Source organism: Heteronotia binoei, chromosome 5, assembly GCF_032191835.1.
Source record: "Heteronotia binoei isolate CCM8104 ecotype False Entrance Well chromosome 5, APGP_CSIRO_Hbin_v1, whole genome shotgun sequence".
NCBI lineage: Eukaryota > Metazoa > Chordata > Lepidosauria > Squamata > Gekkonidae > Heteronotia > Heteronotia binoei.
Window position 1 is genome coordinate 59,003,092 of NC_083227.1, and position 27,654 is coordinate 59,030,745.

The 27,654-nt window shown below is 40.8% G+C and overlaps 1 protein-coding gene across 9 annotated transcripts in view; it reads right to left on the bottom strand.

The window, feature by feature from the left end:
* The window catches only part of FOXP1 (forkhead box P1), a 743,550-nt gene that overhangs the window by 117,826 nt on the left and 598,070 nt on the right, over positions 1-27,654 (bottom strand). For all 9 annotated transcript variants that reach the window (XR_009555435.1, XM_060239546.1, XM_060239545.1 and 6 more), the window contains one exon: positions 17,843-18,047. Coding sequence is in view for 8 of the 9 variants with exons in the window: in XM_060239546.1 (XP_060095529.1) it covers positions 17,843-18,047 (205 nt within the window). In the remaining variant the exon portion in view is untranslated. The remainder of the gene's footprint in view (positions 1-17,842; positions 18,048-27,654) is intronic.

Sequence of the window (27,654 nt, forward strand, 5' to 3'; positions counted from 1 at the left end):
CATTGTGAAAGAGTCTCCAGAATGAAGTTTACTGTACCCTCTCTCCCTTTTATTATTTCTACAAGCTTGTTTAACTGAGCCTTTCAAAGGGTTAACTGGGCAACAGATCTGGTATACCTGGACCAAAAAGAATTTAGTTTATGTTGGCTGTCTCTGTGCAATGATTAATATGGTTTCATTGTAAGTCTGTTGTACTTTAACTGGCAGCCATTTTGGACAGACTTCATAAAGTGAGAGGTTCATTCGGAAATAATTTTTTAAAATGCTGCCTAACTAAGGCAAATAACTTCAAAAGAAAAAGGGAAAAGAAGGTGGGACTTACATTCAATAGTCTTGAAGAAGCAGGCATTGCCGTCCTGTCTTCTTCCTGCTTTTCATGTTACCTACCAAACTCTTGGTTTCTTGAACTGTAGCTCTCTTAAATTAACTGTCTTGTAACAAGTTTTCACACTTTTTTTTTAATTATAGGCTCATTATAAATCATACCTATTCCAACAAAAGAGTGTACAACAATAACAAATCAACTTAATAACTTCTCACCTGAGTTAACATAAACTAAAGTTGATCTATCTCTTTGGAGATTACTTCATGTGTTACCATTCCACACTTCTTAATATATATATATATATGTATGTCTATTTATATTTTAAAATATTTTTTTAGCAGAGGAATAATTAAGCTCAACAATACTATCTTCCCTAACACATTTTTAAAGTTTAATACCACAAGCATTCAATATTTCCTTCTTCTTCTAGAACTTCATTATTCCTTCTACTTTAAAAAAAAAAATCAATGGACTTTCGTAACCGGGAGCTGTGTTTAAAGTTTAGAGGTTTTAAATCTGATTTGGAAGCTAAAATGGACTTATATGTATTTATGGCAAATTGGCTTGCTGAAGCAACTCATCTGGAGTCCGAAGTTCTCCCACTCATTCAAAAAGTATATTGTGCCGGCAAGGTATGTGAAGACAATGTGTTATACTAGAGATATTTTGGTGCAGTTTAAGCACTATCGAATGAGGCAAAGAGTCTTTGCAGAGGCCAGGGAGAGGGGAGGCTTGGACTATCAGGGGTTAAAGATTCAGGTCTTTCTGGATCTTCCTCCTGAATTTTAAAGAATCAGAAGAGACCTCAAGGATACAACTACCAAACTGCAGGACTTAAAAATTAAATATAAATGGCTACAATCAGGCAAATTATATATCCAAAAAGGCTCCACCCCATATACAGCATATGACGCAGCCTCGGGTGAATTATTACTCTCCAAGTTAACTCCCTCCTCCCCTGCATCGAGAGTAAACAAGAGAAAGGAATGCTCTCCTCTCGTCTCTTTAAGGACAACCCGTGCTTGTACTGAGGAAGATAATGTAAATTTGGAAGAAAGTTTGGATTCTATCTAAAAAGAAACTGAAGCAACAAGAAAATGGAAAAGTTGACGAAATTTATAATTTATATTTAAAGACTTTCCTTTCAGAATTTATGGTTGGGCGGGGTCAGCTGGCACGAGCATTTGGGTAATATCCCTCCATAGCTAATTCAATCCTGGTAGAAGGAGGGAAGTATCTCTTCTAGACCTTAACCCTTGAGGTCTCCAGGGACTGAGATATTTTGTCAGAATGTAAAAGAAGTTTTCACACTTGAATTAACATCTGTGGCTATGATGTAGCCTGTCCACCTTTTACAAACTGGATTTCATGTCTGTCATTTGTCTAAATAAGCAGCATAAGCCTCCCCAAACTTGTGGAAGGCAATAGAACCTTTTATTTAAAAAACGGAGAGGAGCTTCTGCCCTGCTTTTGTATAGTTTATCACTGTGCTGCTGCTGAGTTTCTGTCCAAGAGAACCAAACACTGAGATTTGCAAGCTAGTGGCTGGTCTCACTTTTGCTTATTCTTAGTGAATGCAAGTACATATAAGCTAAACACTTCCCTCAGGGCAGAAATGACCGAGGTACATTTATTACATTGAGTGAGTTTATACCCATGTATATAATCAGCACAACAAACATTATTAAATTGTCTGAGCAAAATCCAAGCATGGAAAACATGCTGTCAGAGCAGAATGCTAACAATGCCGAATTGCCCACTGCTGCACAGGGAAAAGGAGCTTAACAAGCCTTGATTTGAGCTTTGGCATCCGCCTCACAAATTGCACAAAAATGTTCTCCTTTTAATAGTGTTCAATATTGATAAATGTCTCCACTCGGCACAACAGGGAAGTTGGTCTCTACTGGCAATCTTTACCAAAGTGTCTGTGTTTTTCTCCCCTCTCTGTACTCAAGGGTTTACCCTGAATGATTTAATTATAATTTTCCTTGTGTAAGACAAATTAAAGAGGAGAGTAGGAGTGTCATGCCAAAGCAGATTATTTATCTCCTTAACAGATTGCTGTGCACTAAGGCCCAGAGCTGCTGCCGCTGCTGCTATTTACAAAACCCGGGTGCAAAGTGGAACAAAAGAGGGAATGCAAGACGCATCGGAAGGCAAAATCAAAAAAGGGAGAGGGGTCTACAAGCGTTAAAATATTATTTCTATCTGCAGTTATACTGCTTTCTTTGGGGAGGGGGAAATAACACTTTCTGTCACAGATCATTAAAACAGTAGCACTTTTAATGCAAGTTGAGATGCACAGCCTGGTATCTGACCCACATCACCTGTCCTGAAAACACGAAACATACTCATTTCAAATTTCTCCAGCAAAAGCCAACATTCCCTGAAGGCTGCCTCATCTTCTCAACCCCAACTGAAATGAAGCCCTTAACGCATGTGCTTTTGTGCAAATTTGTCCTATGTTATTCTTCCTTTCCCTCCCTTGTTTTGTTTCCTCAACCCAAAAGAATTGAGAGTAAGCTCTTTGATGCATGGACCTGATCTGGTGCTTATGAAACTTTGATGGTGCTGTACATAAAATATTATCTACGAGAATCAATACACATAAATAGTCTGCTTAAAACTGCTCCAGTTTGGAAGTGACAAAGTTTATCTACTTCAGAAATGCAGACAAATGTCTCATTGCTTCCACAGATGGACAGAGCCTATAATTATTCTTTTTCTTGTACATTCCACCTTCTTCTAACACTACAATCAACTCTGGACAATTCTGCAAGTTGGTAAATCACAACAGTCTCCATGTAAAATATGATGCTAAAGATGCTTACTTCTAAGTGGGTGCCTATCAAAACATTAAAATAATTATTGTTAAGCAGTGAAAATCTTTAAAGTTGACTAGAATGAAACTACACCCTTAAAGGCATATGCCCCATCAAGTAGTCTGCCTGCATCGGAATATCCCAAATTATATGGATACTGAATGCACGTCTGATATAGGCACACCAGGAGAAGTAAAACAACAACTAGACACAAAAATAGTAAAAATGACCACACAGGAGCAAACTTGTAGCAAGGCAGAGAAGAGAGAAGAGAGAGCACAAAACAGTAGTCAACAGAGTGTGCATCCTGCACTTTTGGGCCTGCAAAGGAAGATGCAATCAAGGAAAATCATTGACAGGGTGCTAAGTGGGTAGGAAGTGGTATCCAAATCTGCTCAGTGTGCATGTCACTATAGTCTTATCAACACCACATTCCAAGCCACTAAAATTTTTGAGGACCATTTTCAATACCCTAGAGATTCCACTCCATGGAGGAACATCTGAAAGATCACAATATGTGGGTAATCTGGATCTCTATAACACCATAAAAATATTCAGATGGTATACTAACACTACAAGCCAGATGATGCTATTGACATTTAACCAACCAATAAAAAAAGTTCAGCTCTTCATTGCCCCTGCCCAAACTCAAGCAATGAGCTATAACACCCTAAACGTGATTATTTGAAAGTCAAAACCTGCACAACACACATACACACCCTTCCTAGGAGTAATTATATTTGACACTGGTTTTTTTGCTACTAGTGTGTTAGTGAAAAAGTATACAATTTGAAGCTACAAAAAAACTCCTTGTCGAACACATATAAAGCAATAATTGCCTTCTGCTTAATAAGCAGCAGTTTAGTTACAAAGCAGATTTTTACCTCCCTAAAATCTTGGTATAGTCATATTACCGTGAACATCACAGTTATTTAGCTTCATTGTGACAAATGAAACTGGGTAGCTGGAGCTGAAATCAGAGTTCACATACTTGTCACTCAGCTCTACACTGGGGGGAAAAAAACAGGTCTATAGTTGGCTCCACTTGCTATGTTCAGTATCCAGCAGCAACTCCATAATCAAAGAATATAAAGAACAGAGCAATATAGCAAATGACAGCCAACATTCTTCCAACTGGGTATAGATGTCATCTTTCTCAACTTCTCCAGTAGCTTTCTTCCTTTCAACCAATACTACTGGCTCTGAGCCTCAGCTGGTTCATTTGGACACCTAAACCTCCATTACACTTGATCAATCAAACTCTTGTTGCCTTGAAGTAACTGGGACAGATGGGGTCATTGTGCAGTTTCAGTCCTCACTGAGTAGTTAGCTGCCTCTTATGGAGGACCAAAATGTCAAGGTGATACAGAACTACACCTTAGTATCATACTATCTAGAATATATCTTGAGAGGAGCTGTGCCTCAGTGGAAGAGCCTCTGCTTTGCATGCAGAAGGTCCCAGATTCGATCCCCAGCATTTCCAGTTATAGATCCTGGCTGATACGAAAGACCCTGGAGGGCTGCCGTTGAATTAATATCCAAAGCTGGTGAAAGGTACCCCTGGGCACTGCTGCTATCTCTTTTTCCAACAGGAGACCCAGGTCATTGTACATGGTTTACTAGAATAATATTGTCAGAGATGGGCAAACAATACTGACTTTGATGAACTGACAGTCTGATGCAGTATAGGGCAGCTTGACCTGTGACATTTTTGTCCAGCCTTTTCTGGCTCAGGATGGCATACATATTTCTCTCTTCCAATATTTTATCCTCACAATTACACTGTAAAGTGCACTGGGCTAAAAGAGAGTGACTAGCCTAAAGTCATGTCATAGGGCTCTAACCACTACAACACAAGTTCAGACCATGTCCTACAAGATTCCTCCCAAAGCTTCTTATTGTCCTTGGAAGGCAACAGGGCAGTCCTCATTATTTCCAAAGACCTAGCTCATGAGTTTCACGCATACTGACATTGTGACCTATTGCCATTGAAACAGCATTTGTATCTTTGGAAAGCCTTCAAACTTGCTGTCTTTCAAGTTGCTGGATTTTTAAAGCCTCCTTTCCCAAACAGACTCAGACATAGTACAATTCACAACCAAATATTTCTCCCTCATCACTTCACACTTTTGATTATCACTGGCAAAATTTAGACTGTAGCTCAGAAAAGGGCCCATCTCTGACAATATTATTCTAGTAAACCATGTACAATGACCTGGGTCTCCTGTTGGAAAAAGAGATAGCAGCAGTGCCCAGGGGTACCTTTCACCAGCTTTGGATATTAATTCAACAGCAGCCCTTCCAGGGCAAAAAAATATCTTGTCACTGTTGTGCATGCCGTGGTTACATCTGGATTGGATTACTGCAAAATATTCTACCTGGAGCTGCCCTTGAAGACTGTTGAAAACTTCAGTTGGTACAGGATATTTCAACCAGAATGAAACCTCTTAGACAAATGATGGGAGAAAACTGATCCTCCCTCAGTTCCTCAGTGATAGCAAGAGATAGCAGTCAGGTGAACCATCAAAGAAAATGCCAGGCTCTTAGTATTCAGGTGTAATAAACAATAAAATATGACCCGCAATGGGGCACCACCATGACATGTCCTTCCCTCTACATCATAGGAAAAATTGCTTCCACATACATATAGGATTTCCTAGTGTTAGGCTTGTGTGTGACGGCAGGAGAATGTCATTAACCTCTCCTTAGAAAATGTTAGATCTCTTTCTGAAGCCTCCAAGTTGTCAGGTTGAGGCAATTCAGATTGTGATGAAGCACCTGATTGATGTTGGTTAAATCTAGTCAATTTGGTAGGGGAAGGAACTGGCCCCGGGATATCTCCATAAGGATCAGAAACCATATTTGACGAGGCCAAAAGGATGCTACCAGGATCATGTTTGATCTTTCCCTCCTGACTTTCTCTGTTAACCTGAGTGGGAATGGGAATGGAGGGGAATGGAGTGGGAATGGAGGGAACACACAAAACAGGGCTCACTGCCAATGCAGCTGAAATGTATCCCCTAGGGCAGGGGTGGCCAATGGTAGCTCTCCAGATTTTTTTGCCTACAACTCCCATCAGCCCCAGCCAGCATGGCCAATGGCTGAGGCTGATGGGAGTTGTAGGCAAAAAACGTCTGGAAAGCTACCGTTGGCCACCCCTGTCCTAGGAAGCCAATTCCTACTCCTGCTCAGGAACAGAACCTCACACTCTTGTTTTTCATGTCGCAAAACCCAAGGGTAAAAAGCGGTTCCAGGTTAGTGGCCTTTATGGAACACTTGTGGGAGACTGTGCCATCCTTGCTCAATCTGTCAGCTTCCATGTTTAAACCCCCAATGATGTGGATAGCTTGAATGGAAGGATTGAATTTCACTGCCTTTTCCATGCAAGGGTAGCTTCCTGACACAGACTTCTGTCCTCTGTCCCCTTTGCTTGTTTAAATAAAAACATTTTAACTATATTGTCTGTCTGGACAAGAATTGATTGGTTCTGAAGGATATCTGAGAAACAACTCAGGGCACAACAGTTCACGATTCTACAATGTTAATTTGCAGCAGCTTCTCATCTTCTAATCAAGTACCCCTAGCCAGCAATCCCTCACAGTGGGCGCTCCAACCCATGAGTGAAGCATCCATAGTAAGGACTACCTCATGTTCAAAAACTCCAAAGGAAATCTCCTGGGATAAATTATCCACAGAAGACCACCACAATAAAGAATGTGTAATAGGTCTGGGAACAGAAAATCTGTGCCATAAGGCACGAACCCCAGCTCTATAACAAGATAGAAACCAGAGCTGCAAGGGTTACATATGTAACCTAGCCATAGGCAGTCATATATCTCAAAAGGCACAGAATTTTCTGAACTGACTGAGATATGAACTGTCTCGAAAAGGCAAAGACAGCTACCTTTTGGAAGGTAGGGAATCTAGTATAGTTCCAATAAATCGTACCCTCTGAGATGGAACTAACTGTGACTTATCCCACTTTACCAGAAGTCCTAATCTTTGATAGGTCTCCAGGACAAGAGTGCAATGATTCAACAATCAATCCTTGGAATCTACCACCAGTAATCAGTCATCTAATATATGACATATATGCCATATACAGAAGTAAGCAATAACTGGAGTAAACACTTAGTGAATATCCTGAGTGCAGTCGCTAGACCAAAGGGTAGGACAGTATACAGAAAAACTCGTTCCCACATGAAAAATGTAAGAACTTGTGATTTTGAGGGTGGACTGAAATATGAAAATAGGCATCCTTCAAATCAATAATGATGAACCAACAGTTACATTTTTAAAACTGTAAAATAGAAAGAATGGACACCATACGGAACTTAGAAATATGAAGAAAACATTTAATATTTTGTGTTCTAAAATAGGTCTAATGCCCCCACCTTTCTCATCTACGAGAAATGTACAAGCGAAAAAACCCAGGGCTGTCTCACAAAGAATCTCTGCTTAAATTGTGACATGGATGATTGTGAGACTCCTAGGGACATAGTTCTCAACTAAGTCCTCAACTTTAAACTTGGTCTCTGTAGACAAGGCTGTTGATCTTAACCTTGTATGGTGCCTGAATATGATGGAGCTCACCATGGCCTGCACAGCTGAATCTGCAGAATGCCATCCCACATTGATCTGCTGCTTTGAAAGTTTAACGGCCTCCATATGCAGAACTTTAGTGAAAGGACACTTGTCTCCTGTAAAAAGAGCTGATAACCAGCTATAATGGTTTCATAGATAGCAATTTGAAACCTAATGCTGCTGAAGAATATAATTTCTACTTCATCTCTCCTTCCCACACTGAATACCTTAATTTCAGCCCTTAGATTGGGGTATTGCTGATTGTGTTGCTTTTAGCTATAGACACTGTTTTAGAACTGGTAATTCTTCACCAGCATCATCATCATCATCCAGAAGGGCATTCATCTATCAGGCAGAAAAGAAGATCTGGGAATCAGAGAAAACCATGCACTAAATGGCTCAAGAAACTAACTGCCTTCTGTTTTGTAAAATGTGAGTATCAGGAAGAAATTCCTTTCCATCCCAAAGTTCAACTGGCAACAGACTACAAGAGAAAAAGGGTTTGCTTTTCTTTACAGGGTAGGTTGCAGCTTTTGCAGCATGTGGATGGACAGAAAGAAGAAAACACACCATACCCCCAGTTTAATGTAGCTTGTATTTGGCATGGATGAAAGGAAGGATGCCTTCCTCTTTAGGAACATGGCATTGAGCAACTCAACTGCAACCACAAATGTTCATAGATAAAATGCCTATAATAATAATCTACATTTCAGGGCTTCTGGGCCTAAACAGATCTAAGGCAGAAGTCTACAGAATCTCTCCCTGATCCCAAATCCTGAGACATACAAGATGAAAATGGTGGACATGGGTTTTCTTCTCCAGCCACGGAATTGCAGCTTGATACTGATGTGCTGCTGTTCTCTCTACTTGTCATCTATAATCTGGGAAGGACTGTAGCCAAGAATGGCATGCTGAAGAATCTATCAGTTCAACACTGTAGTGATACCTGAGAAGTCACTGTAGGATGAAGTGATGAGTAAACCATACAGCATAAGGAAAGTGCAGCAAGCCTGACTACAGCTTGCATATTGGGGCAAAAGAATTGTTAGGGGCATTACTGTTGTTTCCCAACTTCTGTTGCCATTCAAACTCAATTCTGCAAAGTAGCTGTTTCTAGACTTCTTATAGCAGCTCCTAAAATTTTGCCTACTCCTACACCTGAATTTGAAATACTGCCCCAAACTTGTATGTTGGGAACAATCTTCATATTCTGAGAAACTGAATTTTTGAATATTGTTGTCTTTCATTCCAAACAGGACCCCCAAATTAAAACAGCTTACTGCCCTATGTAAATGTCTCCCTTGCTTCAAATATACATTACCTTATGCCCTAAATATTTTTTTCTTTATTCTGCACATGTGCTGCCCTGAAGACGCAGGAAACTTAGGCAAATGCTTTCTTTTCCCAAAAAGAAAGCCAGTGAGAATCATCTAAACAACTAGAGTTTTATGTGTCATATGACATCTAGGCAGGCACCACATTGCCTGACAAGACAGCAAACAGAAACCTTAAGTGCCTCTGTCAGCATTCTTCTATGCATTACTCTCCTGCTCTTCTTATGGACAAAGAGGTAATTCAATCGCACTCGGCTGCAAATGGATGGTGCCAACTTCAAATACACCAAAGAGAAGGAACCCACAGTAAATGCCCTCTTCACTCTGAGACACCTACCTTTTTATATTTTGATGGATCTGAAGAGGAATTTTAAGCATCATTCTAGCTACACTATAATGACAGTATAATAAAAGACAGTGTATATTTATTAGTTTCATGAGAGGCTAAGCTGCATTTTCTGTTTCAGCCCGACACAATAGAGAATTGTGCCACAGTCTTCTTCCTAAACAAATGCTTTTTAAAGTCTTCCACACTAAAGTGCATCAAAAACAGCAAAGGGCCAACATTTACTATATATAGATTTTAAAAGGAATAATTCAAGAGGCAGTATTTTAACCTTGCTTTACAAGTCACATAAGAAGTTCCTGCTTTCAAATGAATAAATGCAATTCTACGAGGTTCTAAAACTGGAACATCTATGGGTCTTTTGAAACCCTGAAAATAAAATTCACCTTTCACAATATGAGATGCAGGTCAGAGGCCATCACGATGAGGAAGTGTCCATTAAAAGCAAATCCAAGAAACCATCAATGCTTATGCAGCAGTTTTGCACAGTCACAAATTCCACTACAACCATGGAAACTTGCATAGATCTATTGAGATAATCTAGAGGCCAACTTTCCATTCTTAAAGCAGAATACCACACATCACCTTTCTCTTCCATCCATAAAAAAGTGGCTTGGATCCAACAAACCAGGAGCATGATATGGCTTTCCCTTTCCCACTTTCCTGTTGGAAACCCTGAAAAGTCACTTCAGAGGGCCATGTGATCAGGGCCAACTTGCCCACTAGGCAAACTAGGGCGTCGGCAGGGTGGGGGTACCGAATTCAGCCTCCCCCCTATGCAAATGCCTGGTTTGCCTGCTCTCCAACTTCCTCCTCCCTCCCTTCCCCACCCCAGTTCTATTTCAATGCCCGGAAGGGTGATCGAGCGCCACTCCTGGGCTGTCTAAAGGAGTGTCTAAAGGCATTCAAAAATCACTCATGCTACTCTCCTTTCTGAGGAAACAGCTGTCATAGGGAAAAACTATCAAACATCTTCAGTAGAATGACAGCAAGAAGGGGATGGACTAGGGAAAACGGAAAAGAAACTCTCCTCTTCATGCTGTGCCAACCTGTTCTTGGTGCCACCGGGCAGTAACAGATTCATCTGTAAAAATCATTTAGATAAGCTAACCTCATCATTATGAGCTAATAAAAGTGCTTCACTGAGACAAGCAAAGCAATATAAATATCTCAGTTAGATCTTTCTATATGTGTTCTGGAGGAAAACAAATACCACACTAGGTGAACCAGTCTGATCAGAAAGAAACCACTTTACAACTCAAAATACATCAATCTGTTGAAACACAGTTACTAGAAAGTTCTTCTAGTACACATGTACTACTGCTAAAGGAGGTCACTGGGTGATATGGTGCTAATCATTATCTCTCAGCCACATCTATTTTAGGGGGGTTTCTATGAGGATGTGGGCATGGCTTGAATGTGAATGGGAAATGTTACCTGAGCTTCTGGTAAAAAGGATGATACAAAAATATACAAGTTCCTATCCTGGGGTCCCCATCCTTTTTGAGCCTGACAGAGGTTAGTGGGTGCAACCACAAAATTTCAGTCAGAGGAGGTGGAACCAACCATAAAATGTAATGGAGAGAGGTTATGCATAACACTGACAGCAGCTCTTCAGCATTTAAGACAGAAGCTTTGTTTTAGCTGGATGCCTTTTAAAATCAATATACTGGTTGAAACTATTTGCTTGCATACACACAAAATAGGTATGTGTGTTGAGCTACTCAGGGCTTTTTTTGTAGAAAAAGTCCAGCACGGACTCATTTGCATATTAGGCCACACCCCTGACATTACCATTGTTTTGTGTAGGTTTTTTCCCAAGCAGTTCCCAGTAGGAACTCATTTGCATATTAGGCCGCAACCCTGACACCAAGCTAGCCAGAACTGTGTTCCTGTGTGCTCCTGCTAACCCCCCCCCCCCCCCGAGCTACCTAAGAAACTCTCCTCTGGCAGTATGTGTCCTCATTTTGTATACATCTAACAAACTTATAGAAAAGGAAAAGGGGGGGGGGGGGAGATGGCTTTTCATGACTTCATCTTTGCTTTATGAACCCTTCTCTCACAATCCCAGACCTTTTCAGCACTGTTTATTTTAACAACAACAGTTGGTGCTGAAAGGCTGGTAAGAGCTGATTGCTTATGTGATGTGTACATAAGACAGAGATTCTGGCAAAATTCTGATAGGAACATAAACTGACTTTTGAAAAGTGACCAAAATTTGATGTAATATTATCAAATCCCAACCTGAATTAGAAAAAAAATATTCAAATTGGAAAGATCTGTTGACTTCAGGAGTTCTAGTGAGTTGCATCAAGCATTTTAGCTATGCTGACCTACTGTATTTAGTCAGAAGGAAGGCCCATTCTGTTTTTAGAATATCTCTCTGCTACTTCCACAGGTAAAATACTTTAGATAAAGCCACTCTCAGCATTTTATCACAAACAGCAGAAATTCAGAAAGCTCCATCTGGACCCACCTGCTTTCTAGAAGCGCTTTGGCAGGCACCAAGAAAGGTGTAAATGGCAGCCACGGTGCCCATGGGCACTACACTGAGGACCACTGTCCTATCCCAGCAAATAAATGCATACACAAAATTCTGCTTGCCCAGAATGAAAGGGCTGGTGGCGATAGTGGCAATGTTAAAACAAACACGGTCTGTTGCAGGGGTCCCCAACCTTTTTTAGCCTGTGGGCACATTTAGGGTTGCCAGTCCCAACTTAGGAAATACTGGGGACTCTGGGGTGGCGGGAAGTAAAGCCTGGAGAATCTCCCATTTCCCAAAATAAATAAATAAAAATACAGCAGTACAGTTCCCCTGAATAGTCTTCATTTCCTCATCCTCTTTTTTGCCTTCAAAGGGTTCCCCAGCAGCACTTCCACCAAATGAAAGTGTAATTTGTCATACCCTCCCAAGTCCCTTGTTAGGCTTTGGTTGCATTTCCAAGCATGGCTTTATTAAGGGGGACACACACACAAACTCACACAGCAGCAAAAATAAACAATCCTTTCCCAAACACAGCTTGCAAGCCCACACTTTTGTGAGGTCATCAGGCAATGGTATAAATTGCTTTACTCACAGGAGCTGCTGAATGTAATGATCGGATTTATTTCAACCCACTTCTTCAGACTAACACAGAAAAACCAAAGAGAGATAGCAAGTCTAGGGCGTGGAGTTTTCTTCTATCCAATAATCAGGCTCTAAGTAACTCTTTACTATCCATTTTACTATACACAAGGCTTCAGAAACAAATGCAAAACAAACAGAAAGATTGTGCTCTCTTCCTCTCTCACACACTTCACAAACTCACTGGGAAGAAACACATGGCTTGTGCTTGCTTGTCCCCCCATGCAGCTTTCATTCTGCAGAGATTTAAAGGCGCACACACACATTCCCAAACACAATGGTTTGCAACCTTTTTCTAAAATGTCCTGCCAAGACACCATCTTCAAGTACTTGAAGGGCTGTCATATAGAGGATGGTATGGAATTGTTTTCTGTGGCCCCAGAAGGTAGGACCAGAACCAATGGGTTGAAATTAAATCAAAAGAGTTTCTGGCTCAACATGAGGAAGATCTTCCTGACCGTTAGAGCGGTTCCTCAGTGGAAAAGGCTTCCTCGGGAGGTGGTGGGATCTCCTTCGGAGGTTTTTAAACAGAGGCTAGATGGCCATCTGACAGCAATGAAGATCCTGTGAATTTAGGGGGAGGTATTTGTGAGTTTCCTGCATTGTGCAGGGGGTTGGACTAGATGACCCTGGAGGTCCCTTCCAACTCTATGATTTTATGATTCTAAGATTTAAATGCACATCACACTGTTGAGGTGGGCCCTCCCCCCTCTGGACAGCTGGCTGATGGTGAGGAGCTAGCAAAAACTAGGAGATCCCCTGCCCAGACCTGGGGACTGGCAAGCCTGGGCACATTTGGAATTCTGACATGGCATGATGGACACAGCAACAAAACTGCTGCCACAGGAGGCAGAGCCAGCCACAAAATGATAGCCACGGCTTAACTTCTGTAATGCAGAACAGATCCTTGTGCTGTGGTGGCAGCTGCTGCCAAAGTAACATTTAAAAAATCTGTACATCCAATCAAATCTCCAGTATCAGTCAGAAGCCTTGCTGGGCAAAAGCTGTACTTGACCTGCCACTTCCTAAAAACACGTGACAGGTGCCAGAAAAGGTGTTGGCAGGCAACACATTTGGTATTCCTGGTCTATCGAGTACGTTTGCTATCCCTCCCTTCCTCCAAGAAATTCAAGGAAGCATACATGGTTCTCCCTTCCCCATTTTATCCTTACAACAACTCTGTGAGATATATCAGGCTAGGAGTATGCTTCACCCAGTAAGCTTTCATGGTAGTGTGGGTGTTCAACCCAGGCATCGCAAATCCTAGTCCAGCATGTTAACCACCACTACACCAAACCTGCTCTCATGTAATATGGATTTAATATATACTAGATCCATTACCAGCAAATGAGCCCAATGTAGGATAAAGATGCTTGTAAGAGGAAGGCCTACAAGAGCAACACAGAGAGAGAGAGACAAAATCATAAATTCAGTCTCTCTGCTGTGATTTGGAAGAAGCCATGGTAGTTTTTAGTGCATCTCATCCTCCGCAGAAACCCTGTCTTCTGGTGCTACAACAAACATATTTCATTTGACAGACATGCACAAAATGTACACCAACAAAAACCAGGACCAAGTCCTCCCAGCATAAGTAACAGACACTATATATGATAATGTCTCGATTTTTAAGAACATTCTTATGTATTTTACAACTATACATGACAGCTTTGTTTTCTTACTATAAGAAAGACACAAGATGTGCTTATGCACTTGCCTTACCAACATTCTTTCAAATCACTTGACTAGGAAACACTATGGCCAGGAAAGGGGGGGGGGAGAAGCACCCCACCATTATTAGCATGTGATAGTAATAAGCAAATTTAATTCCCTTCCTATTTTTTTTAGACTATATAGTTTCAGAGAGATTCTTCCCAGCACAGAAGCATAAATGTGTCTTCGTTGACCTGTTCTGAAAGATTATTGCATTAATTTGAAAGGGCTGGGGAGTGAGCTCTGTACAAACCAACAAAACTTCTTATGGCCACACTTTCTGAAAGTAGACCCCCTATCTCACCCCTCGCTGCATGACAAGACATTTCTGGAACTTGGTGGAATTTAAGTATTATATACATACCAGGAATATGGCCCGTTATGAGAATACATACAATGGGCTCTAGAAAGAGGCTGTGGGTGAGTGCTCCGGAAGGGCTGGGGAAGGTTAGGGAAAGCTAGAGGGAGGCAAGGCACATTAAGAAGGCAGCTGTTGGTCACGTATTTTATTTGTAAATAAAAAGTAGAATTGCAGAGAGCAGGGCTTTTTTTGTAGCAGGAACTCCTTTGCATATTAGACCACACACCAATGATGTAGCCAGTCCTCCTGGAGCTTACAGGACTCTTAGTACTGGGCCTACCGTAAGCTCTGGGAGGATTGGCTACTTTAGAGGTGTGTGGCCTAATATGTAAAGGTGTTCCTGCTACAAAAAAAGCCCTGGTGGAGAAGGTGAATCCCTTCCCCCCACTTTGCTTCCTTCCTTCTTCCTCTATCTGTCTTCCCTCTCCTTTCTCCCCTTTCCCTTCTCTGTCAATATATCCCTATCTCTTTTCCACCATTCCTTCTCTGTCAGTCTATCCCCTTCTCTGATAACCTACCCCCCCATTTCTCCCATTCCCTTTATCTCAACTTCCTTCCTTCTTTCTCCCTGTACCAATAGCTCTCTTCTACTCCCCTATCCTTGGCATTCACTCACTCCCCCTTGCTGATTTCCCACCCACCCCCCAAATCCTGGCATTCACTCCCCCGATCCTTGTTGTCTCCCCACCCACTACCACCCCTTGGAATTCACTCCCCCCCCCCACCCTTGCTGTCTTTCCAACCCCTCAGGGCAGTGTGGCTCCTCTTCTGCTAGGCAGCCTGCAGAGCTAGATTTTAGTACATCTCATCCTCCATAGCTGTGCATCTCGCCTCGCCTGTGGGCCACACCCTGGACATCCTCTTGACCCTGGAGCTGCCACTTGACACTCTCTTCCTCCCAGGTAGTAGGGCAGCTCTGGGATAGAGGCTATTTCAAGCTTCACAAGGGAGTGGGTGGGGAGATCATTGCCTCATTTCCTGGAGAGTCTCTCTTTGCAGGAGGGACTCAGTGTCATTGTCAGCTCCCAGAGTGTTGTGGAGGCCTTGGGAGACCCAGTGATGGTGGCAGCTCCTGAGGCACTGTGCAGGCCTCAGGAAGCCATGCATGTGCATGCATCAAAAGTGAGTCCAGATGCTGCCTTTAAGAAAGAAGAACAAGGAAGTACCTAGAAGCCCTTACAAACACTGCTTCACACCCAGCCTGCTGCAATAACCAAAAAAAATCACAGTTTAGTCACAAGTAGGGAGACATTAGATCAGTTTTGCACTAGACCTTTAATCCTGGTTTAGCCCTGTCCCCAAACTGACATTCTACACTAAAATCATAGTTGGTTTTTTTGATTCTAGTGTAGAATGTCAGTTTGGGGACAGGGCTAAACCAGGATTAAAGATCTAGTGCGAAATTGGTCACTATATCAATCCCAATATTAAGCCCAGATTTTGGAAAAAGAGGGAAGAGGTAACAAGATGAATGCAAAAGACTCAGGCAGTGATCCATCATTTCTAAAGTTCGATGAATATACTTCAAGTGATATTCACAAAATGCATTTTAAATCTACACTGACCTATTATGTCACTGCTAATGGATACAGTGATGGCCACTAGAAAGGGGAGCACAGTCAGAGCAAAAGTCTATCAGTGGCTACTAGCCATAATGTCTGAAGGGAATCTGCATGTTCCAAGGTAGTAAATCTCTGAATACCAGTGCTAGGAAACAGCATTAAAGAAGGCCTCGGACACTACGCCTCATTTGTTGGCCCTCCAGGGCACCTGGCTGGCCATTGCATGAAACAGGATACTGGATTAGATTGCTATTCTGATCCAGTGGAACACCTCTTATGTCCCTAAGGAATATGGATGCAAAATGTAGGAAGGTTAGGATGTAGCAGTGAACCAGTACCTGTTAATTCTGGATATCAGAACATGAGCTGGCCAATGCAGAAACATACAATTACTGAAAATGACGTAAAAAACCAAACGAATGGAAATCTAGCTAAGCTTCCAATTATTTTTTTCTCTAGATGAACATAGAAAGTACAGTGAAAATATAAAGTCTATTTCCAATACCCTGCACCATTTAAGTATTTTTAGCCAATCTTGTTGTTAAAAACTACCCTTTATGCATATATCTTTGATAACAACTTTGTGCTCAATGCACCAGAGAGACATACACAAAACGAATAAAAAGGAAAACATTTCACACACCCAAGCACAAAGTATGTCTTTGAAGACATTGCTTGCTAGGTGAAAATAGAGAACCAGAGAGCTCGCAGAATGATGGGGGTGAGAATTAAATAAAATTTATGCAATGACACTATCAAAGTTAAGGGTCTAGTTTATACACTTGGCTAGGTTTCTCACTAAAACCCTTCTGTCAGCAGAGTGGAACTTCTCCATCTCCCTCCTCCAGATGCAGCCCCATGGGGATAGTGGACCCTCCACAAGAGAGAGAAGTTGGAAGTCTGTACTGAAGACAGCAAAAATCTCCCTCCCTTGAAGGAGAAATTAGCAGCCACAATTGGATGCAAGTTCACATGGTCAAAAGCAATGCCAAATCACAGATGCTATGGCAGTCCACATCATAATCATAGGAATTTACAGCACATTCACAAACATTTACTTCAACAGGGCACTGTTAATCCAAGACCACGGATTAAGCCATATCTGTACACATGAATGATGCTTATGAGGACAAAAACATGGAAGACAAGGTCAGAAACATAATAGATTTTAGCAATTTTTTAAAAGGGTTCACATTCAGTCAATGTTCTGTATTACCTTGGGATATTGGTAGCAAAGTTTATGACTGATTTCACACTCATTTTACGCCACTCTCACGTTCGTCTTCTCAGCGTGGCTTCCTTCTGATTTCACACTATCTGCCACGGGGCTGCAGCAAGCGTCAGTTTTCGCGCAGCAAACAGATACCGCTATAAACCCATTTCTGTTTGCTGTGCAAAAACGCTGATGTTTGCTGCAGGCCCGGGGCAGATAGTGTGAAAATGGAAGGAAGCCGCACTGAGAAGGCAAACGTGAGCGCGGTGTAAGGTGAGTGTGAAATTAAGCCAGAACAAAGTACTTTTATAACAAGCACTACTGTTCCCACACTCCACCCTTGGTCATTCCTGCTGTCTAACTCATGAAAAACTAGGATCTCTACAAAACAAGCAATTGGGGGGGGACCCTTCATGCAAATACCACCACTTTGGACAGAAATAAATGGCAACAGCACGTACCTTTCTCTTTTAGGAGTGTGGATTGATAGCTGTCCATTGGTTGAGGCATGTGGGTTTATTATTAAGGGGGTCTTAGAAGATGTCGAGGAAGAGATACACGTCGTTGATAGATCCAAACTACTGTGGTTGTTGCTTGCAGCCTCCTCTGCTGGGTGAGAACCTGTCACCTCTTTCCAGAGTTGCTGCAGTTCACTTGGTATCATGCCTGAAAGACGAATGGATAATTAAATAAATTTAACTACTAAGTTAGCCATCTTCTAGCAGCGATTCAAATCAAAGTCAGTAAACAAAACACAGTATTAGAAGTCACCAAACTAATACTAGGGTATACATAATCTCTTCCACAGACGTATATACACATATAAACTAAAACATGACAATACTAACAATGCTAATAAATTAACATTATATACAATATTTTCCGGCCGTTTAGGTACACAGTCATGTAAACACCCCAATGTGCTTAATCACAGCTTTACTTTGGGGGGGGGGGCGCAAATTCTGGTCATCGTGTTTGCAGACACAATGGCTTGAAACAATAAATGCGCTAGTAGAAACGGATTTGAAACAGTTCTACTTATGCAGGATCTTGTGCAACATCTAGTACTTCTCTCCGTGTATATTATAGTGCCCAGAAACTGGCTGCACAAGAAGCAATGCAAGTGGGGATAACAATAAATTTGACTTAACATCTAAGATGATAAAAAGTCTGACATTATACAACTTTTTGTATATCCTCAAAGGCTTTTTATAATCAATTCTATCCAGGCCTTAATATATCTTCTGTTTTACTTCATGTTTTATGTTGCACTATTTTGGTATCCCAAATGACAACTTTATGCCACATGATGCTAGGGTTGAAGAAAAAAGGTTAACACAACCCATCTCAAACTGATAGGGTCTTTGAAAGGGAAGTATCACTTGAGGTATTTCATGTAAGATTCATATTGTAAAATGATTTCTAGCTGAAGTCTGAGGACAGGCAAACCTAAATAAATTGTATTTCCTTTTCTGAAAGAAAGTCAATAAATTCTAACCTCTTTATAGAGGCAAAGAAGGTCTTCAAAATAAATTTATTCATCTGTGTTATTATGACAACATGAACCACAATATGACTAATTTTGCGCTTAAGTTGTAAATGATGATAAATAGCTTTGTTATTAAATACAGTTTTTATTAATCACTTTTAGATGTAAATTATGAATTCACATTGTCTTCATGAAACGCTTTTAGAATTTTAACAGTCAAATTGATTATACTATGATTATTTCATTAACACACCTATCTTTCTCATTAATTTTGGTTTCTAGTACTGCTTGCTTAATTGATGGATGTGTCTAGTGAAAAAACCTGCAAGTTTCTATACAAGTAACACTATTATTATTACTGTCATTTCTTGATCAGTGCTAATGAGCCATTCAAAATGAAATGAAAACATCAAATAATCTTTTTTTTAAAACAAAAAGGTTGTTTAACATGATAAAAATGGATAGTCAACTTTTAGGAGATTCTCAGGTTCTCAGCTCAGTTGACCACATTTCCAAACAGAAATCAGTGTTAAAGACAGCTCAAAATGGCTGATCACCGAGGCCATATGTTGATGAGCTTCCACATTAAAACAAGCAGCTTGTGGCAACTTAATGATGAACCCATTTTTATTCTAGCATCAACAATTGTGGACCAGAGGCCACTTTAGTTGCATATCATCATTGAAGGCTAGCATGGATATTACAGGTACAAAGAAAAAAATCAGTCATTTAAAACAAAAAAAATCAAGAAATTGATGTCTTTTGGAGACCTGGAAATGCAGGGGCCAATGGATCCAACTGTTTAGCTTCAAGCAGCTGTATTCCATTAGAATCTGCCATTTTCAAAATATATATCCACGCCTGAGCCAGCCAAGTCTTACCAAACCTTAAGGCATTAAAATAAAGGCAGTATGCATTATATTCATTTGAAACACATAATAAAAAATGCCAAGGTCTAAATTTAATTTATTTTTGTCATTTAGAATACAATGGGTAGATAATCATCTCAACGTGATCAGCCAAACATCTTTACTTTGCTAAACTGTTAAAGATTTTAATTATGCTAGCTTTGGAGAGCACTGGTCTAATGAGGCGATAGACTCCAGAGAATCTAAGTGGTTAAGAACTGTGAAATGAGTCTGATAGGATTTTTTTTATATTCACCGTGGATCGTTTGCATATCAAAGAGGAGTAAATTATTGCACGACAGACCAATAACCTTCCCCGCCTTTCTGAGAGTAGCATTAACAAAAACAGTTGGTCTTTGCTAGTGGGCTGACAAAAAAAAAATGCAAAAATGCTTTGTGTGTATGCAATTAGTATATACTCTAAAAGAAGCTTTAATTTATACATTAAGCGATCAGATTGCCTTAGAATATATCTGTTTTCTGTAAAACTGTTTCTTTCTCCTTTTATAGGGAAAAAAAAATCAAAATTCCCATTGTGTTTTGATGGGTTTCATCCCATATGAACATATAGTTTTTACATATATTCAATTATTACATGTCCTCTGAAATTAAACTTCTAAAGCAATTTAAACAAAGAGAAAGGTCACTACACAATCCGGTGTCCTGTTTAGCTGCAACCAAGCTATTATTTTCAAACACCTTGCAAAGTGACAGTATGGGATGTATTTTTAGCTAACATGTTTGACAGACCTGTCTCCACACTAACAATTACCTGTGAATATGACTGACCCTTTCACCACTGTTTACTCAGTTGAAACAATAGTGAATGGACTTGTCTGTTGATGATAACGTATTGATACTAGATCACAAGTCAACACCATTTTTATTTTGGGGGACAAACCGACATGAACAGAAGACTCCTGCTATTATCATTTCTTATTAGCCATTATGAGCTCTCCAGATGCATCACTGTACTCTTTAATGAGACAATGATAAACTGTAGCCTGATTTTTTTACTAGTTTTGCAGATAAAAAAAGGATTTTAAATATTGCAAACAGCCTCTCAGTATATCAAGAACAAAGGATGAATTAACAAGTCGCAACACCTACAGCAGGGTTGGTTTGAACTTCATACGGAAGAGCAATTGGCTGCTAATGTTAATGACAGCTGTCTCTGTACAACATAATGGGAACAAAGCCCACAATTTTGATATAAAGGCAGATGAATTTGTATTTAATAGCAGCTGGGGCAGAGCATAGGCATTAGGATTACAGGTCAGATGCAATTAGGCAACAGAATCCAATTATGAGGTCACAAGAACCTAAGTGACATATGTGTCTCAAAAATAATTTCTATTACATACATTTTTAGCAAGCAAACTTGCTTATTAAAAAAAAAAAGTAAGCTCTCAAGGATAGCTTTATCTGACAACTAAGAAACCTGTACAAGAAGTTAGTTACTGGTTAATATACTGGAAAAGTTTATGAAGTGTGCTGATCCTTAACTAATGGCAGACTTTCAATGGTAGGGATAATAATAAAATCATTCCCAAACCACAAACACTTGAAAGCCATGTAATTTCCCCTTTAACAGAGAATTTTTTTTAAAAAAATCTGGCTTCTAAAATTGTTCTCATAATTATTAGTGTTTGTGCCAACTATCTGGCAAGTGTGAACTGAGAACTCTCTTATTTCTGCAAGCACAGAAAGAAGCGCAATAAATATGCCAATCTTAACAATGTTTGCTTGATAGCAAGTTCTGGTCACATCATGCTCAGGACATCTTTGTTTATTACCTGCCAGAAACAAAATTTTCTCCTTTGGTCTAAATTTTGTAGCTTGTTCTGGATACTTAACTCTAGTTCTTTTTACTGCTTTAAAAACGGGGCTTGATTTATTGCCATGTCGATGTGCAGATGTAATGTGTAGATTATCGATGCATTTGAATAGGAAAACAAGCAAGATTACAAAGAATATTATAAAACAGGATGTGCTATTCTGCATAAGAGAATAAACAAGCCATTTAAAATGCTGAGGGGAAGTGTTTCAATGTATAGATTTTAAAACCGGGGGAAGGGGGGGAAGTCATGTAAACTGTTGCTGCTTTTGTCAGCGCCACCAATATCACTTGACATCTAAATTATGAGGCAAAAATTGCTTTAACAGGATGTCTTTTAAAAACACATCCATACTTTCAGTTTGTAAAGGTTCTTTATGTACCTCACAACAGTTGCCAGTTAAGAAAAAGGTGCCTATAATATAAAGCATTCATTGCCAATTATTATTACAAACTGGCACTCTCTGCTGAAGTTCTTTCTCCTAGGAGAAGTTTCTTCTTCATTATAAAAGAAAATGCAGGCAGTAGCTTAAAAAATGTATGTTGTGGGGACAGTTGACAGATTGCTGCATGTGGAACTCGATTTCACAACCCCAGGTATTCACTGGCTCAAAGACAACTGGACGAGCTCAACCTTTTCTTGTCCTTGTACCTCCATACCCAGGTGACCATGTTCAAGCAAGCAGAAAGTTGATTTAAACCTCATAATGACATCAGTTTTAAGCCATCAGATCTCTGTGTTAAAAAAAAAGTGTTGTATTCTGACCTGCCTGAATTCTCAAGTTACCTTGTTTCTTCTCTTCCCATAGAGACTCAATACTAAGAAGTGAAATGAAGACAGGGGAGGGTAAATCACCATTTACTCTTTTTGCTGCTAGCTACGTACTGATTGAAATACCATTTGTTTATGTTTGTCCAATATCTGGTGGTTTGATGGGTACATCGCCCCCTTCCTTTAAATATGCTCCTTCCTAATGTTGTAGGAACCAATAGTTATACTCTACTGTGAAACCTATCAATCAATGCCACGACTGCTGAATTACCTACTGGTGTCTCTGATGTGTTGCTGCACAGATTACACTTCATGCATCACCACATTCATTTCTTTCACATTACACATGAGCGTGTCTTGTCACTACCCAATTGCCCTCTTTTGGACAGCTTAACTGATGTACTATACAATGAACCTCACCAAGCAAACTTAATAATAGAGGAACTGTGGGAAAAAAATTAGAAAGTCTGAAACCAGAGTCCAGTGGATGGGTGTGTAAGAACAGCTTGTGATGTTTCTTACCAATAAATCTGAAGGTATAATTAACTTGTGCTATAATATTTTACATCTACAAAATAGTACTAACCTACATGACTTCTCTTATAATTTTGTTCCCAAGGTGTTTTTTTTAAAAAGTTAATTTTTGAAACCTTCAGGACATCAATAAACAAACCAGGAGCTTAGCAAATTTCAAGTGGTCCTCCTCCTCTTGAGAACAATAGGACCGGAACATGTAATGTCTGCCTTTTTCATAATGCCTCTAACAAATTTAGAACTGTAGCATTATACACAGTAAGACCAGCAGAAGGTTTAGAGGGTCACGGGAGGGGTCTATGGCCTGCTGGGAGAGGGCTTTGTATGCAGAAGGTTCTAGGTTCAACCCCCAGCATCTCCAGCAAAAAGAATAAGTTAGCAGAGGATGTGTAAGACCCTCCAACTGGAGACTTTGGAAAGCTGCTGCCAGGTACAACAGTAACCTTGATGTCAAGGGCCTGGTTCAGTATAAGGCAGCTTCACACGCGTAATATCCTTTCTCCACTGCTGAGCTTCGCTGCAGGAGAAAAGCAATAAATACATAAGAAGATGCGGTGTTCAAATAGATGGGGCCCTCCTATTTCACTTATTAACTCCGCCCTACACAATGAGAAAAGCAAGGAAAGCTCAGAGGAAGGAAAAGACCTCTTCTCGGTCTCAAACAGAATCTTGGGGACAACTAGGCAAACACTTTGACAATAAAAATAATTGGCTGGCTGAGGCAGAGTATTGCTTGTATGACAGACTCATTTGGGACAGAATGGGTTGCGACTTGCAAGCCACATAATCCTTGTTCTCACACACAGCATATATAAATATAGAAAAAGGAAGGGCAGGGGAGCAAATTCACTACAAGTGTTGACAACTAGTGGAAGCCTTCAGGCTTTGACTAAACCAGAGCAGTCAACTGAGTTAAATGAAGCTTTTGAACTGACTATTCAAATTCAGCATTTAGGAAGGGGGGCAGGGGGAAGAAAATTTCTCTGCAAACAGTGAAGTTATGCTTTACAGACTTAACTTCTCACTAAGGCCTGCCTAGGCCAAAGAAAACAGTTTGAACTGAAGTTAATCTAGGGAGTTTATTTAAAACAAAAAGTGCACACAATTATTTAAAATATCCTTACACCACTTCTCCAAATTTATTCAAGACACTTTTTTATGCACAGATAAACCCATTCTAAAGACAGAAAGAATCCAGGAGACAGATACCTATTGTTCAGTCTCCCTAAAAGAGCAAAGAGCCTCAGAGTAAACAAGACCCAAGTGGGACTGGGTGGCTGAGAACAGACGGGCACTCTGGGGCGGCTGGGAGGCATCCCGAATCGGGACGGCTCAAAAAGAGCCATCCTGAAGCCTCCAGACGGTCCCTGGAGACGTGGCCCCATCCCGTCCACGAGGCGGCTGGGTGCCTCCACATGAGAAAGCGCCCTAGAAGCCAGATTCCCCTTTTTTCTCCTTGTGGGACAAGTGCTCGTGTGCACCAGCACTCTGATTGGTTTCCTTTAAAAAAAAAACAAACAAACCCTGAAACAGCTTGGGACAGCTCCAGACTGCCAAGTCGCCTTGCTTGCGCCCTTCCCCGTCCAGATGGCGGGGAGGCAACTGACAGCTAGCTCAAATATTTGCTACCACTTTGGAAGTGGTAGCTTTTTGAGCTGGTCAAAGGAGCCTGGAGGACGGGGTGAGGACGGGAGGAGGATGGCTGGCAGATGTTGTGGTCTGCAGATTTTTTTGGTCGACTTCAGAGGCATCTCTGAGTCGACCCAGTCTGTAAGCAGCCTATATATCTACCCAAGGGTTCCATTGCCTTCTCAATGTGAAGATGTTTTCCCACCATTCAGTACGGCCAACTTTCCAGCAAGCGTCTATACCTGTGCCTTTCACAGCTGCTGACATTAGTAGGCAACAACACTTATTTCTGTGTTGAGAGGCACAGAAGCAGGCCTGACACTGAAGTCAATCCCCCGCCCCTTGGAAATCCCAGCACATAATGTGCATGAGGAAGTTCATTTTTTGACAGAAAGCCTGAGGGCAGGGATCATCTTTTCTTAATGATACTTTTTGTAGAGCACCCAACTATTAGGCACCTTATAAATAATAAATATTATTATTACTACTACAACAAGGAGTTGTAACGTGCTTACAGAAGGCGTGCAAGGAAAGCAGGAAAAGACCTTTCATTGTGGTTAATTTTAATGAACTTAATTCTACTCTGCTGTGTTTGCAAAGAACATTAGCTATACTTATAAATGTTCCAATCTGGTTTGTCCTCAGAGCGACTCTGTAAAGGTTAAAAAAGGAGTATTCACATTCTACAAGTGGGGAAACTGAAAGCAGTAACCAAAAAGTGGCTTGTCTGATGACTTGTAGCCTAATATTAAGCCCTACTGAGTTGCAACTGATCTATGGCAATCTCAGCAAAAGGCTTTCAAGGCAAGTGAGAAGCAGAGGTAGGTTACCATTGCCTTCCTCTGCAGAGTCTCCCTTGGTGGTCTCCCTTCCAAGAACAGACCCTGCTTAGCTGCCAAGATCTGATGAGATTGGGCTATACCATGCCACCTTCCATTCCGGATCCTATGTTTACCAAGACATAAACTGACTCATTTTAGTGGGGAATGACATTTCTGAACAACTAATGTGGAACAAAGATTGATGTAAGTGGTACAGATCCTTGGGAACTCATCTAGTCAGTTTTGAAGGACTTTTACCACCATTTTGTTTCCAAATACAATTCTAAGACGGTTTTTTACCTTTACGAAGCCCTACATGGCTTGGGACCAGAGTGCCTTACAGACTTCCGTATAAACACATCTGACTGTTTAGATAGTTGTCAAAGGTTTTATTCTGTATACCCCATTTTTGGATATGAGATGGGAAGTTGTTAGAGAAAGGGTAGCACTTCACCTGTAGAATTCCTTCTGAGGCAAAGAGATGCTGGAACTTGCTACTTTGACTGATAGGTAGCAAGTGAAGACATTTCATTTTCTCAGAACTTTGGCAACAATTACTGTTACCTGGTGGTTGTGTTGTTCTTGTTTTTAACTGCTGTTTTATTGCTTGGCTGTCATTTTGCATATTTCAAAATTTCAGACAATTTCAAGAATTATGTTTTATTATTATATATTGCCTACTAAGCCACCTTGAAAACATTAGTTGCGGGGCAGACTACATGTATTTTAAATAAATAAATGAATGACTAAGAACTCAGTATTCTGCCAAACAAGTGGGGTGGAGGATCAAAAAATAAAGTTAAGGCTGTTTTGTTAGGAAATTCAGCTGTGCTACAACTCCTGATCCAAGATACCATCATTACTACAACTACTTTTCTATTCTGCTTCCTTAGAATAGTTATTTAAGAAATGGTCACCCCCACCTCATTTAGTAAGCTGCTTCTCCTCTTCTTCCATTCTATTCCATCAGTGCTGCTCCACCTTCCACATCTCTCTGGCTGATGCTTACTCAGACCAGATGTAGAGGCATACCCTTGTACCCAAGTCCTGTACAGTGCCAAAATATTAATTTTATCTTTTAAAAGTTACTAGGACAATTAAGTTTTATTGGGTGAGCAGTGGTTTGTTTTCATTTTGCTTTAAGTCACAGCCAACTGTAAGTTTTTCGAGGAAAGAGATGTTCAAGGCAAGAGACATTTGCTACTGCTTTCCTCTATGTAGCAACCTGGTATTCCTTAGCGGTCTCCCATCCAAACACCAACCAGGGCTGACTTTGCTTTGGTGCGAGATGAGATTGGGCTAGCATGGGTTATCCAAGTTAGGGCTATAAGACTATGAAAACTTTCAAGTTAGAGTTCCTTGTCAGTGTAACTTTTAAAGTTTCTTGTTCATGAAGCAACTGAAGCTGGTTAATAGGGATGTGCAATTCTTTTTTTACCAGTATTTTTTTTTTTTTTTGCTCAGTACTGGTATGGTATTTAGATCTAGGATATTTCAGAAATCCTGAAATTTTTTGGGTCCAATAGAACAGAACTGAAAATGCCGGTAAAAAAAATACCAGCCCGATCCTGGGGCTGGCTTGGTTTCTCCTGTAGCCCAGTTTAAACTGAGCTGCAGTAGAAGGCAGTGCAGAACTGTGTCAATAGAGAGCAATCATCTCCCTGTGAGCACAGTCGATTCTCGCTGGGCTGTCCTTGCCTGCCTCCCGCTTTAAACCGAGTGGCAGGAGAAGGCAGTGCAGAGCCTGCAAGGAATGATGGGCTCCCCACACGCACAGTGATCCCAGCTGGGTGACCCTGTTATGTCCTCCCCCCAGTCTAAACCAGGCGGCAAAAGAAGGCAGCACAGAGCAGTGCCTGCAGGGATTGATGGGCTCCCTGCAGGCACAGTGATTCCAGTTTAAACTGGGCAGCAGAAGAAAGCAGTGAGGAGTTGTGCTGGCTAGGAGCTCTCAACACCCCACCAACTCAGCTGACCTAAGGCGTCTTCAGGTATATTTTCAGCTTGGGTAGATCCGAACTGGTAACCCTACTGGTTATTTTGCCTTTTAAAAAAAGTTCTCTTTAAGCAACACTTATCTATAAAGGCATCTCACAGGCACTGATATACTCATGAAGCTAAGAACAACAACAACAACTCAGCTGGGTGTTGAAGGGAGGTGTTTTCAGAGAACTCTGGTTCTCCAAGAGGCTTGTAAAGCTGCAAACTAGAACAGTGTGGGGCATCAAGAACTGTTTTTTCTGAGACTGTATACCTTTCCGATGCTTGTATTGCTGGCTAACT